We start from the raw sequence: 14,771 nt of genomic DNA, 5'->3' as shown, positions 1-14,771 counted from the left end.
AACAGTCATGTCACCAAGACGGAGAGGAAGAAAAGAAATCATTGTCATCATGGTTTGTCTGGAAGCATGTATTTAATGTTGAAACATGGCTATTAAGATTGTTCAGGTTGTCAACCATGTTCGGCTGTAAGGGGGAGAGTGAAGGCAAAAGACAGAGGCCAGAAGAAGAAGGGCGACAGAGTGACAAAGTAAACAAGTTAACAAAGGCAGCAGTGGGAGAGAAGATGGCAGAGCAAACAATAGGGGGAAGAACGAGGGATTGAATAATGAGAAATAAAACCTCTGAGCACGAGCTGGAGAAGGCAACAGAAGCCTGACTAACACACAGGCTGACGACGCCATATGCTAGCATCATTTGCCAATTTGCTGCAAACCTACAGGTGATAACGCCATATGGGAGGAGGCCAAGCCATTGGCAAGTCACTGGCCACTTCCCACCATGGGAAGATTGCGCACAAATGTTTTTTTTTCTTCCCAGGTTATTGAAAGGCTTTATAGTTTGCAACACAGTGCTGCTCGCCTACCCCAAGAACCCGCACCCTCACACTATAAGTGGTCATGTAGTCATTTCCATTAAATGGTCACTCTGCTACATGGTATTTGTGTTGTGTTCCATGTTTACATATAATTCAAGAAGATCATCGTGAAGAGCTTATGAAGGCAGCAGTCTGTCCCTGGAACATTTGCGTTATTTTATTTACTTTGGGAGCGGATTGCATTCGACCTTGGAGCTTCCACTGCACCTCAATGCATAAATAGTCACCCAAATCCATAAGCCCTTGGTCTTGCATTGTTGACAAATGCAACACGGTCAGCTAGTGCGTTCACAAATCCGCCATGTCTGCAAACTCCGCATGTACACAGCAGGGGGGATTGAAGGACCGGGCTGGAGCACAGCAAGAGGAAGGAGGCAGAGCTAATGCTAATTCGCACCCAGCCACACGTGAAATGAGCTCCAGATCGAACCCCTGAAGCCTACAGGAGTGGCGGAGATGCTTCCCGCCACGCAACCGCATCCGGGGGGTGGGGAAAGAATTAAAAGATCTTCCGTCAGGGCGCCTGTCTGTTCCTTCCCTGAGGGCTTGATAGAATGAGTCGAAAAGAAAAAAAACGAATCTGCTTGGAGGCGTCTTCTGGCCTTCCTTCCATGTGCGGCAACACTTGGCGAGGGATTACACACGAGTCACATGGCAACTGCCAGGCAATGGAGGCATGAAAAAAAAAAACATGGAATGAATTTTGGCAGCCTTTATTTTCCCCCTGGTAACCCATCTCAGAACATGTCTGGCCCGGTGACCTGTTCGCAGCATATCTTTGCTTGGACCACTGTCCCTGAAATTTAAAGCGCTGCTTGGCTCCTGAAAATGGGGACAAAAGAGTCTAACAAGGAGTCACTGACTAGTAGTGGATGACTTAGTTATCCCAGTGACAGGTGTACAAAATCACCTGGCCTGAGTGCACAGAGAGATGAGGTGAAAGAACCACTTCCAGCCAAGCTGCTGCCAGTGGCTTATGTCCAGAGCCGTACAGCTGGCCCTCCTCTTCTTCACTGCAACATTTCCATCCCGTCCCAATGTGGCAAAAGCTGGCTGTCACTGGGGCAACATGATCAGACATGAAAGTCATGACCTTGGCTCTTGTGCCGGCAAACCAAAACACTGATCCCAACTGTGCCCAGTGGCATCTGCACCAAAACGAAAAAGGAGATGTGCCTTTCACTCTATACACATCCACTTGGCATGTTCCATAACGTTTGTGACCGATTTGAATTGACACGCTTCATAGAAGGGGTCAAAATCAGGACACTGGGTGAGTAAAATAGACAGCCTGCCAGTGCTTTATTTATAATAATAAGAATAAGAAAACCTTTATTTGTCTCACAATGGAGAAATCCCCAATTTACAGCAGCAAAGTTATTAAAGGAAGAAATTAAAAGAATAAAAAGTATAGGAGCTGCTGTAAAGACAGCCACTCCCGTGGCAATGCGACTTTTCATTCCTATAAATGTTCAGCAAATTTTCTCTCGTGACGCACGCCACTTTGCTTTCACCTAGCCTTACTTTTAAACAGCTCCATGAATGTGGTGAAAGTAGTTTGGATTGATTGTTTTGTTCAGTGGAGATGTCGGCGCTGTGGGACAGTCGGCGTTGGTGCGGTTGGATGGATGGCTGCTGAGGATGAGGAGAGAGGAGCATCGGCGCTCTGCGCCGACGCGTATTTGGAACCGAGAGTCGCCGCTTGGATGGCGGATGTCCATGGGACAGGAGAAGTGAACCAATCTCTTTTTTTCGTCAATGGATGCTACAGCTTCTTGTTGACTTTGAAACTTAGCTTGTAGCCGACGTGTGCACATTTTGAGCATGACGTCTCTGATCCACTGGTTAAAGGACACTTTGATTCTGTCCTCTTTCGTCTCAAACTGCTTCAAACACAAAGCGTGTGACGGAAAAGTGGTTAGGACTGCACGACTGTCCGTGTTTTATGTTATGTGTTGTGTTTATTATTTTACTTTATGTTAACTGTTTTGTTAAGCGCTTTGTTACAGCTGCCGCTGTTGTGAAAGCGCTATATAAATCAGCCTGTATTGTATTGTATTGTATTGATCTAATTAAAATATCACTCAAAAAAATGAACACTGCTGCTTTGCTGAGTAAACATGGTTAAAGGCATGGAACGTCTAAGGTTGAACATAATCTGTACAATATTTGTGAAACTGATTGGTATTGGAATGTATACCAATATAGATATATACCAGAGAAAGACAGAGAGAGAGAGAGAAATCATTTTAGTAGCATGAAAATATGTCTGTCATAAAGTCATACCTCATTAACTTTCATAAAAGTGTAGAAAAAGGTGACCTACTACTGTACAAATTATTTTAAATCAAAACACTATCTTTGACGAGGAAATTTTTAATGAATTTTCCCAATTTCGCAGATGACAAATTTACATCTAATGTCATCTATGTAATCATGAATACAGATAAGGCCCTCAAATCTACATGGTTTCAAAGATTACCTCCTTGGAAGAGCTCTTCATTTTCTACATTATTTATGTTGTTCAGGGGTCATGAACTCTCCGAGCTGACTTCGGGTGAAAGGTGAACTACACTCGAGACTCGTCGCAGGACACTGTTGGAGCACTGAGTGGAAATTGACTCCACATTCGGTCAGCACACTGCACGACTGATAATATCCACCAGATCAAACTCAAGCATAAGATCCCAATACATGCACAAGGTGATTTAAAAAAAATAAATAATCAGATATGAAGGCTAATGACAGACTGATTCGAGGTTGGGGGCCGGGGGTGCATATGTGAGACCAGGGTGTTACGTGTTGTCATGTGACTGGGGCGACTGGGGCCGGGGGGGGGGGACATTTGGCCATCTGTACGATGTGTATGATGCATGGAGGCTTCATCAGGGCTCACCTGTGCATTGTCCAAAGTGTTGCACTGTGATGTCCTTGTCCTGCCTGCAGGCGATGGTCCTCAGCTGGCACTGGTCGCCATACGTCACCCCATCAGAACCGCACACCTGCTCCACATGGGCAGAGATGGGGAACACTTTATTATTCCCTGTTGGAACACGCTAGCAAACCCACTCAATTAAAGCTGACCCCCCCCCACACACACACACAGTCACGCACAGCACCATTGTGAAATACACACCTTAGTTTTGTTGCGTTCATCACAGTCAGGTGAGGGGCACTCACAATGGGCCTGACCATTCACCTCAAAACAAGATGCTCCAAAACTACAAAGTAACTCATCACATGAATTCGGAGCCTCTGGACCTGAAAGAGTAATTAGTTGATATTATTAATTGATTAGGTTTAATCTTTCTGCTTGCAAGAGTAATGACATGAAATTAAACGCAACCAAATTTGGAGCCCCTATTAAAATCTCTACACTTTGTGTGCACATTGTAAACCCAGTAAACAATATTCTTGCTGTTTGCTCTTATGTATTGAATATACTTTAGTATAACAGTATAATCAACATAAAAAAAACTATAAATATAAATAAAACAAGAGGTACACAGAGGTTTCCATCGGATTGTTCCGTAGTAAAGAAGAACTCTTTGAATCAAGCACTATTGTATACACGCACGGTTTACGGAGTCGTTTATTGACAGACGACGAGACTAACTCTGAATTATTGATCGGGTACATTATCTATGTATTATACCCTCATATAACCCAAAGTGTTAATATATTAATATAGTCACAAAGCAGTGTATTCACCTGTCAAATACATAAATGAATAATTCAGAGTTTTCCTGTCGCACACTATTTCATCCAAAAGCAGCCTCGGTGGATCAAAGGGAATGTCATATTGCGAAAATGTACCGCACTTCGGAATATTTTGGAGAGGCCTTTGTCATGTTTACATTCGGTAAATCTTTTTGGTACTTAAGAAGCGTTTGAAGCCTTGAAGTTAACTGCTGTACGTGCTGAAGGGGCCTGGCGTGCACGCAACAGGCCAGAAGCGAAAGACCTTTGCGCGAGAGCGCAAACCACAGCAGCTTAAAGCACCCCCCTGTACTTCCCTCCTGATTTCATGCACCTCAACCTCCCGGAGCCCTGTCTTTTCATCTGACATGGTGAACAGGGAGGGGAGCCCCACCGGTGCGCCCCGTTGCTGACTTGATTCAGCTTTTGACTTGCAGTCAATAGCTGATAGAGCATCTTAATCAAGCAGCTGCGTGCCCCTGCCCACAGCAGGAACTAACCTTTTCTATCAACCTACTTAAAGCCAACCCGTTTTCATTATTCATCTGAAGAATCAATAGTGCTTATGCGGAAATACAAATGAACCAAGTTGCAGTCATATATGTTAAGAGGAGAACATTTGGAACAAGGTTACACCGAGGCAAGCGGCCGTCAACCTTCTTCTTAAAAAAACAACAAAAAAAAACACCTGATGTCTCCTTATTTTGGACCAACCCCAAACCTTCCCTTGTTGACCAAGATTTTCGAGCGAGTGGTTTCCATTCAACTTTTTCAAGCAAATTTTTGAACTTAAACGTATTCCAATCAAGTGTCCAACCTCATTACTCTTATGACTGTAGAAAATGATATCACTTCACACACTGATGCAGGGAAGGCGTTGGTGCTTGTCTTATTGGATCTCAGAGCAGCGTTTGATACAGCTGATAATATACTGTTGAAGAGGTTAGAAATGTAGGCGGGATTAAATACAACAGTCCTAAAGAAAGTTTGAAGTTGATCAAATGGCGATGACAATGTGGGGTCCTGTCCGAAAGGCTTTTGGACCCCCAGTCAGCTGTCGAAAAGATTTGAAAATTCTGCTCCTGGTGTATATATTATCGAATGGTATGAGCCATGAAGACATTAAAGAAATGCTTTAAATGACATTTTAAAAAAGGATTGAATGTCTGTAAAGTGATAGCTGCAGACTTGGGTCAATTCGTGGAGCCCAAGTAAACATGATGAAGTTGTATTTAGCTGTTATGCTGCATACACATGGAGCAAGAGGCCAACAGAAGTCACGCCCTTGGGTGTAAACTCTTTTCCGTACCTTTGATGTTACTCTTTTATTTTATTTTTCTTTAGTATTCAATAAAGCTACTTTTATTTCTTTACTTTTAAAGATTTAAAATATTTTGGTCTTCTGTTCATGTGTTTAAATCAATTCAATCTGCTGTAAATTGGGAATATCTCTATTGTGAGACAAATAAAGGTTTTCTTATGTTATCTTAAATGTCGTCATGGTGTTTAAAACATTTTGTTCAGTTACTTTTCCTTTTTTCTACTTTTGAATGTCGTGAGCTGTTGTGTTTGCAAATGCTTTAAGGTCTTTTTTTGTGTGAAGCACAGTGAGATGTCTTGTGTTTGAAAAGTGTGCTTCTATAAATGATGCTGCATTGTTCTGCCTTAAAACATTGTTCAATTTGCTGAAAAAGTAAGTTTGTGACGACGGGATGTTTTATATAATCTTACTTTGATTGTCATTGATACGGCGTGAGAAGAAAATTGTACCTTTCAAGAATAACATCCTCAATCTAAAAGATTAAAGCCGCTAAATTAGAACAATAATCTTGCAACAATAGAAAATGAATATTTTCTATTTAAAGTCATTTTTTAAGAGAATACCAAAATTAACAATATAATGTGTAAGATATTATGACAAGAACAAACATATACCGGGTTGAAGCGTTTATCTTTTTTTTTTTTTTTTAATCAAGTTACACATGCACTGCCACGTGCAGATGAAAATAACTTCCCTGGTGGAGGTAGTAAAAATGTTCACGCGTACTGTGTCATTAAAATGTACATTGCAGGATTGTCTTCCTTGCTATTGATGACGGGCAGAGGCCCCTGTTAGACACAAAGTTATCCCCAGAAAAACAACATTGAAGAACAAGAGTGCATTGAAATTTTTGTCAGTTTTGTTCCGGTAATTGCCCGTGTGTTACCTTTGTCGCAGCCGTTCATGCCCATCTTGCTTCCATCTGGACACACATTACACTTCATGCCCTTCACCCCGGCCTTACAAGAGCACAGACCCGACATCTGCTCGCAGTCGTCACGCACGGACCCGCTGGCGTCGCAGTTGCACGCTGCCCGTGGGGAAGGAGAGAAGAAAGGATTGATAAAAGGGATGGATCGATGAGGGCTGAGGTCAGTCCCTGTCCTGTGACTCACTCATTCTGAGGGCCAGAGAGGAAGGCAAGTGTGCAACAAAAAGCCAAAGACAATCAGCCTGAGGGTGCGACAATAATCCTGCCGTGTTCCTGAAATCAATGACGTGTGCGCTTCGTTGTCTTTCGGGGATCGAGAATTGCCGTACATCCCTCTGTCATGCTTATTAAGAGAGGCCGAGGCACATCTCGGCTTATTGACGAGAAATCATCTGCGGCTATAGGAGCATCTGAACGTTGACATTTCGGCTGCAGGAAACGGCATCCCATGGGAGCCAAGCGGACTACTTGAATACAAATGGATGTTTGTTGGTTTCAGTTTGACAGGACAAAATCAGGTTTCCCAAAAGAAGAAATAAAGCAGTCATTTTAAAATAGAATTAGCCGGTTGTGATTGCACATCTAAATCCACTGTGAAAATGAAACAAAAACACAACATTTACTATGAAAAAAAAAAAGCTTTGGACATGATTTTCATAAAATGAAAAAAAGAATCGAAAAAAAAGATGTAAAAAAAAAATGACCGTGCTCTGGTACATTTGTATTAAAGCGGTTTCGTTTCACAAATTAAAACAGTTCGCACACGTCTTAATAACGTGACATGAAAATAACAATACGAAGTAACAAGGCACACTTTTTCTTTAGAGGGTGCAATCTTGACAGAGGCAAATAAGGGAGCTCATTTGCTGTGGCGCTCACTGCTTATAACTACAGCGAGTTTTGCTTAGTGAATTTTTATCACCATGACAACTGAGTGGAGCTAGGACACTGCGACTAAGCGGAAGATCGTTGTCAGACTACCTGGCATGCCACGGGTGGAAACGTTTGGTCTGGTGGTGGGGTTTTATATAGATATATAGACAGCACGTTAGCCAAACCGTGTCGCTATTTATCCGCAAACTCGCTCACAGACAGTTTCAAATAGACAACACCAGATTTACTATTCCTGTAATTTTTTTTCTTGACAGACCCAATTATACTACAGATAGAAACCATTAATAGAAAATTTTCAGTAATATGTGTGTGACTCGGTTGTTACTCTGCTATTCAAAATGGGAGATGCGCCCCCCCCCCCCCCCACCACCGCCCCACCCCCAAAAAAGCTTACGTGTGCAGCCGCTCATGTTCTCCGTCACAATACCACGGAAGTTCCAGAAGCCAGGCTCGCAGCGGTCGCACTTCTGTCCCCCGACACCCGGTTTACAAGAGCACTGACCAGTGGCTGGGTCACATGTGCCCTTATAGGAGCCGTAGACATTACATTGGCAGGTGCCTGAGGACGACAACAACAACAACAACAAGGACAAAATGAATTGCTCAACACTACATTGTTTATTTCTGGTCCTTTTTCACCCACAATCCAACTTACAAAGGAGAATTTTTGGATTTAGCGAGGCTCAGTGTTCCACAAATAGATGGTGGAGAGAGTGAGCTAAATCTCGACTAAATCCGAGTTTATCCCTATTTCAAATTGCGTTGTTTCTTTTTCAGCCACACGCTACACTCAAGTCGAGATTTTACAATTGTCACTTATTGTCCTTATTCAATGGATCTCATGCACGGCAATGCTTTCAGCATTTCCGGTGGAAAGGTCAGGTGGCATAACAAGTTTCGCTGTCAATATGTTCCAGCAAACCTTTGTTTTGAAATGTGTGATCACCCGGGGTTGTGAGCTAGTTGTATTCAATAGTGAGATCACAGTACTTTTGGAAGGCGAAATGTCAGGAAGAGTTTTTACTTTTCAAAAGACAAAGAGAGCCAACCAACACATATGGACTGGAAGTTAACATGCCACCACCTTAGACCGAGCGCGGAAATGCTCCATGCAGTCCTTTTATTTATTTTTTGGATACCGGACAGAAAGCATTTAAGAACCTCACCAGCATTTGGAGCGGTGATGTTGGGGCTGCAAAATATAACTCCCCATCCACAGGTTTACTTCCCACATTTTTTACACTGTATGCGTTTAGGCGCAGAGCTGCAGTCTTAAAAGAGCAATAGGAAGGTGTTTAAAATAGTCCAAAATAGGACTAGCTAACATTCTTGTTTGTATGCGACAAGGACAAGGATCTCAGAACACAGGCATAAATAATCTTGAATTTGAAGATTTGAGAATGTTAGTGTGACTTGAACCTTCTTGTGACTCAAGCTCAGCTAAGTGCAGATCTATCTGCACCAGCAGTACCAAAAGGTTAGAGCAAATGATAGATTAAACCCTAAGCTAATGGAATCCGTCCCTACACAAACTTTAGTCGGAATAAGTTAAGAGCTTTTTTTGCGCAATCCTGCTCACAAACATAATTTGATCTAATGACATAATAGTGTTTTTACAATATGAACGCAACATAAGACAAAGGGTGATAATGTGATGTAGTGGAAGACTCACTCGGACAGCCAGCCAGTCCGACTCCCAAGGCGGCTGTGAAGTTGTCGGCGCAGCATCCGTACACAGACAGAGAGCAGTGCTGGGTCTCGGCGGGCTCCGGCAGCGATGTGGCTGAAATCACATATGAGGTAGGGAACAAAAAGGAAAAGAAAATGAGGGATTTCACCGCGAGCTAAAGAAGAAAAAAAAATGTTTCGGAAAGGCACAGAAACACAATCACTTTAGTACAATACGTTCTTTGCCAACAATGAGATTGGCTCAAGGGGCAGACATATAAAGTGGTGGGCTACCGGTCGGTTTTCAGGAAAAAAAAATAATCTATTTGCGACTTCCTTGACAATGGCTCAAAATCGTGGGAGGGAGGGAATGATGCTTTTACCTTCAGTGAAAACAAAAAAAAAACGATGCAGCTGACATTTACTGCCTACTTGCAGGCATGTTCTCTTCATTTATTCCTGTCAGATATAACGGGATTGGAAATACTGCCCTTTAGCCATCTCCAGATCCTCAAAGAGACAGACATGCTGCATATATTTCGGTGGCATTGCCAGACAGGTTCCTTCTATGCTGAGTTCGCGTGGCGCTTCTTTGTCTAAGGACGCGGTAGCCTTCAACAGACCAAAATTGCCCGAACCAGACTCATTCATTTGTTTTCCAGTGTTGTTAGATAACAATACAAAGCAGTGATCCAATTGTGTGAAATAAATGATCCACCATCCTTTCATCCTTATTCTTATGAAGATCGTGTATTTCCCATCATGTGTCCTGCAATGTGCCGCCAGTCTCTCGTTTTATTATGTTACCTCCCACAAATTTAGGAATACGTTTTGTTGTCTGTTGTAGTTACAGTAGTTGAAATGTGCCGAGCAACAAGTGCCTGTGAAAATGTGACCAGCAAAAAGAATCAAATTAATGATGTTGATGTGCATCGCTGCACCTGCTTGAGGGGAACCATTTTCTTACTATGAGCTTATAATAAAGCCGCTTTTTTTCTTCAGTCTGTGTGATTGATAGTACAGCATTTCCATTGGAAAATGAAAGCACATCAGACAGTAAAAGAGAGTGTTGTGGTTTTCCTAGTACGTGGCCTACCTAAGTCTTAGATAGCCAACCCATTCGTTTTCGGCCGAGGTAAAAATATCAATCAAAATCTCATCATTCATGCCAGGTTTTGATAAAATTTTTTCCCAAGCAAAATAAAATGGTACAGACAGAAAATAGAAATCTCTCCCTCTTTTCTCCCTCTCAATCGCTTTTTCTTGGCTGCTCATTTACAGTCGGGGGGCTGAAGATACAACGGTCATAAATCACACTGGTTACTGGTGTGAATATGAGCCTCAGTCTAATGGTGATGACTGGCCTTGCTCCTTTTCCAGTGCTTTCCAGCTCCAGGGAAGGGCAGTGGTCACAGTTCATTTCACTAGCCAGTTTCCTCAGCTCATTTCAGCGATCTCTACTGAGCCTATTAGGTCGAGCAGAACTTTTTACGTTTGTATGTTCTCGCTGCCCTTCAAGGGTTTTCACCCTTCCCTTGCCATTGTCTGGCCCAATTTAGCATGCTCAGTGACACGCTCTCACGCTGTCTTGGCCTGCTGCATCGCTAATATCTTGATACAACAGTTTGAGCACATACGTAAAATTTGGTGAAGTGAGATTTTACAGGTGTAAAAATAAGATAACTGATGATAAAATAAAGATAATAATAACGGAACCACTGTAAGACCTGAAAATAAGGATACAAATAATATGAACCAACAGTCCATGACTAGTATTACAATTCACTGTACTATTTTATACAGTTTATATATTGGGTGCAATAATTCATCTTTGCCAACTTCTGATTATTGCTCCGTGTATCTTTTTGTACAGTACATCATGTTTATTTGTTCTGGACTAATTCTGATTCATTTTGGTTGAATTTGTACCTTTTTTTTTTTTAAATAATACGTTGCAAAACATCTTTTCACTGTTTCTACAGCAATACCGAATGAAATATATTGAGGTGTATTCTACAAATAATTTCACAAGTGCACAAATGCAGACATTTGAGTTTGTATTGTACTTATACATTGACCTCCTTTGAAAACAAAACTAGTAACAACTGAATTTTCCAGAAATCTTTGACCCGGATTTGCAAGGTTGAATTGAAATAAAACGCAAATGCAGCCGATTACAACCTTTGGCATTCTCTGGAAAAAAATAAAAATAAAAAATAACGTTCTTTGGAATATCTAAAAACAGCTAGGCTTTCAATGCTCTGCCAAGCACGTTTTGATGCTTCGCTGGTAGTTGAGGTTAACTGAAGTTTCTCTCAACACAGCTAATGCGAAGGCCAGTGAAATTCTCCAACATCGGAGTTTGATACCATTTAGCCAATGGGAGAGGAGAGCCCATAGAGGGTACTTTGGAAAAGGCATTGATTATCCACGGATGGAAGAAAAGCGTGACAGTCAGAGCCCAAAGAGGCCAGCTTCGGAAGCAGAACAATCTCCAAGGATAGGTGTGAAAACATGGGCAATTTTCCCCCTCTCTCCATCTTACTCTCTTTTATTCCCATGGGGAATCAAAGAGGCTGAAATGATCACATGAAATCCCTTCAGTGGCTTTTGCTCTGCTTCCAGACACACGTTAAACGGTGCATTCAATTTCACTTTGGAAAGAAGACAACGGCGACTTATGCAGTTGGGCCGCTGATCCGGTAAATCTAACACATTAACACAGTTGCAGACAACGAGAGGGTGTTTATCCTCAAGTCAGAAACCAAAGTTACTGTACAGCCTACGCAGGAGGCCATCGGCCGTGCAGACAAACACAAGTGTGGTACCGTATTGGCTCGAATATAAGACGTTGTTTTTTGCATTGAAATAAGACTGAAAAAGTGGGGGTCGTCTTATATTCGGGGTCTAGACATTATACCCATTCACGACGCTAGATGGCGCCAGATATCATTGAAGCGAATGCTGAACTTGACTCCCAGGCCAAAGTGAAGGAAGATTAAAAATAAAAATAGCGGTAGCACGAAGAAGAAAAATAAAAAATAGCGGTAAGAAAGAAAAGAGAAGAAAATAATAGAAGAGATAACAGAAAATGGAGAAACGTAGCGACAATCTGGAGAAAAGTGGGTCGGAGATCGGCCAGGTTAACCGGCAGTTGAGGAGAAGTTATGATGTAATTTACATTTCAAAAACCAGAAGCCATTCATTTACGAATGTGATTGCACTTTAGTTTACATATTTAAATGTTCAGATATTAAGATTTGAATGAGGCAAAATAACATATTTTTTCTCTCAAATATATTATAATCATTTGTTTCAGATGTACTGTAATTATTTTCTGTATAAAAATTAATGTGGTGTTCAAAAAGTCTTTTTTCAAACTTGAGTCGTGAAAAAGAGGGGGTCGTCTTATAATCAGGGCCGTCTTATATTCGGGCCAATACGGTATATCATCAGCTTTTAGTGGGAGTGACTTTCAAAATTCTTCCATAAAATTGCAAAAAGTAAAAAATAGAAGGGTTCATGTTTGTAAGTTGTGTCGCAGGGCTAATATTTAAGCAGAAGATGAGGAACAATTTAGATTTATTTGTGGGCATCAAACTTGACCACACCACGGGATTGTAAAGTAAAACAAAATAAACACCACTCACCGAATTATGATGCATTTTTCCCACCAACAATATTTGAGTAATGCGTAATGCCTGTGAATTACTGTAACATTATGAAACATACCCAACTTCAAATCCCCAATACTACGCAAGACCACAGTTCTATAGGCACAATTCCAAATCCAGCATCGTAGGCATTTACTAATCCTGTCCCATCAATGGATGACATGAGAGAGTGAGAGATGTGGGATGTCAATGACAATGACTGCTGGAGATGCATTGAGAGGATACACAGACCTGCGCACAAGCCCAGGTGCTGAACTGTCAACTGCTCTTGTTTCTCACATCTGGCCTTCTTCAGCTCGCACTCATTGCTGTAACTTTTCCCGTCTGAGCCACAAACCTACATGTGAAACACACAGAAATCCACAATCTATTATCAATCACAAATACATTGATGTCTGTGTTTATAATAACATTTGTCAGGTCTAGCAGGCAATCAAACACTCAAGATAAATTTTAAAATACAAGAGAGACTAGGAGTCAAGCAGAGCTGTCTTTTAACTTGTGCACGAAGTGAGTGAACGAGTGTAATCGATTACAATCTCCGAACAGCTCTGGAACCACTTCGCACGTCGAGCCCATTTCGTTGTCCTCGGGAGTGTCCTAATACAAAAATTTCTAAAGGGGTGTGGAAGTACACAATGTATTCCTAGGTAATTGGAAGGGGTCATGCTGACAGTTGCTTTGTGATAGCAGCTGTGGATTTGTCACGGGCGCGCCGTCCTGAGGCTGGTATCATATCTTCAAGGCTGTGAACAGGAACAAGCTGGTATCTTCAGAATGATAAACTACTTTGATTGCACGCTATGTACGTGAATGAAGTCCTTGCAGTGTCACACTAGTAAGTTGATTATCCATCTAAAAGCAGAGAGCGTTAACTCATTCACTCCCAAAGACGTTTTTAAACGTCTTTTCAGACTTGGTCCAGAAATGGCGGGTACTGAATGAATGTTAATTAAATTATATACAATTACTCTTACAATTTTTTTTTTAATTTACAGGAAAAAAACCCCCAAAACATCCATCCATCCATGATCCAAACAGTTTATCCTCATGGTGAAATGGTAATAATTTTTCATTTGGAATAATTTGAATTTGTGTTTGTATCAGAAAGCTCATGAGTGCTCAAACAATATTAACATTTAAATGAACTATACTTGACCACCTAATATCACTCATGATTTGACAAATGGGTGATGATGTTGTTTTTTTTTAGTTGTTAAATTTTTTTTTAATCTGGTTTGCAAATGTGACCGAGACTGGCCAATGAATTTGTTTCACAACTGATTCATCAACTGAAACAATCATTACCTCGATGTGAGGCACAGTGTGGCAAGTAAAGTCACACACGCATCGGTCTTCTTCGGCGTCTTCGTCCAACGAGCCTCCAAACATGCGACAGCGGTCCTGTTCGCAGCTCTCCGCACCGGAGCCCGACCCTCCTGAGCCACAGTCTGCAAGAAAACGATCACAGACTTAAGTTCATTCGCACAGGAACACACAGGTGAGACAGCAGCTAATGTGAGACTCATGTTGTCAAGGTTTTTATGATACTATGGCAAAGAGGAAGCACTTGAGCTAAGGTTCAACAAAACTAATGGCGGTACTACTGCTCCTACTTTTAAGACTTTCAAGATTAGCTGTACAGTCATTAAACATTTTCTTAACAGCCTAAATTCAACCCCCTGGAGTGGATTAATATTCGTTATCTAGCAGGGAAATCAATTTTAAACAAATCGAGCTCCTTGTCACTGACTTCAGCGAGTCCACAGAAAGAAGCTTGGCCTCCAACTGTGCAGAAAAAAAATGGTGGAAAGGCGTGCTTTTCGGCTGTCTGATTTCAGAAATGAGAATTTAACTAAATACAACAGTGAGGTAATTGAGTTCTTAATTTCTAATTAAATCTTGCAAAGACCCTTAAGAAAGTTGTCCCAGTTGGTCTTTCACTGTGACCTTGGAAGAAATTTTATGGGTTCACTTCTATAAGTCAACGAGGTGCTCAGGTTGGCCATATGTTGAACAACGCCCCATAATTCAGACCATGACCACGA

At 41.6% G+C, this 14,771-nt stretch overlaps 1 protein-coding gene across 4 annotated transcripts in view; it reads right to left on the bottom strand.

The window, feature by feature from the left end:
- agrn (agrin) overlaps nucleotides 1-14,771 on the bottom strand; it is a 250,841-nt gene that overhangs the window by 56,119 nt on the left and 179,951 nt on the right. For all 4 annotated transcript variants that reach the window (XM_086106411.1, XM_086106418.1, XM_086106427.1 and 1 more), the window contains 7 exons: nucleotides 14,032-14,174; nucleotides 12,955-13,060; nucleotides 9,054-9,164; nucleotides 7,776-7,940; nucleotides 6,443-6,586; nucleotides 3,673-3,797; nucleotides 3,433-3,538 (listed from right to left, as the gene is read on the bottom strand). In XM_086106411.1, the coding sequence (XP_085962537.1) occupies nucleotides 3,433-3,538; nucleotides 3,673-3,797; nucleotides 6,443-6,586; nucleotides 7,776-7,940; nucleotides 9,054-9,164; nucleotides 12,955-13,060; nucleotides 14,032-14,174 (900 nt within the window). The remainder of the gene's footprint in view (nucleotides 1-3,432; nucleotides 3,539-3,672; nucleotides 3,798-6,442; nucleotides 6,587-7,775; nucleotides 7,941-9,053; nucleotides 9,165-12,954; nucleotides 13,061-14,031; nucleotides 14,175-14,771) is intronic.

The sequence above is a fragment of the Hippocampus guttulatus genome, chromosome 1 (genome assembly GCF_054856545.1).
Source record: "Hippocampus guttulatus isolate MCC_2025c chromosome 1, RoL_Hgut_1.0, whole genome shotgun sequence".
Lineage (NCBI taxonomy): Eukaryota > Metazoa > Chordata > Actinopteri > Syngnathiformes > Syngnathidae > Hippocampus > Hippocampus guttulatus.
Note: the sequence above shows the minus strand (reverse complement) of the source record. Positions and strands in the feature narration are given on the sequence as shown.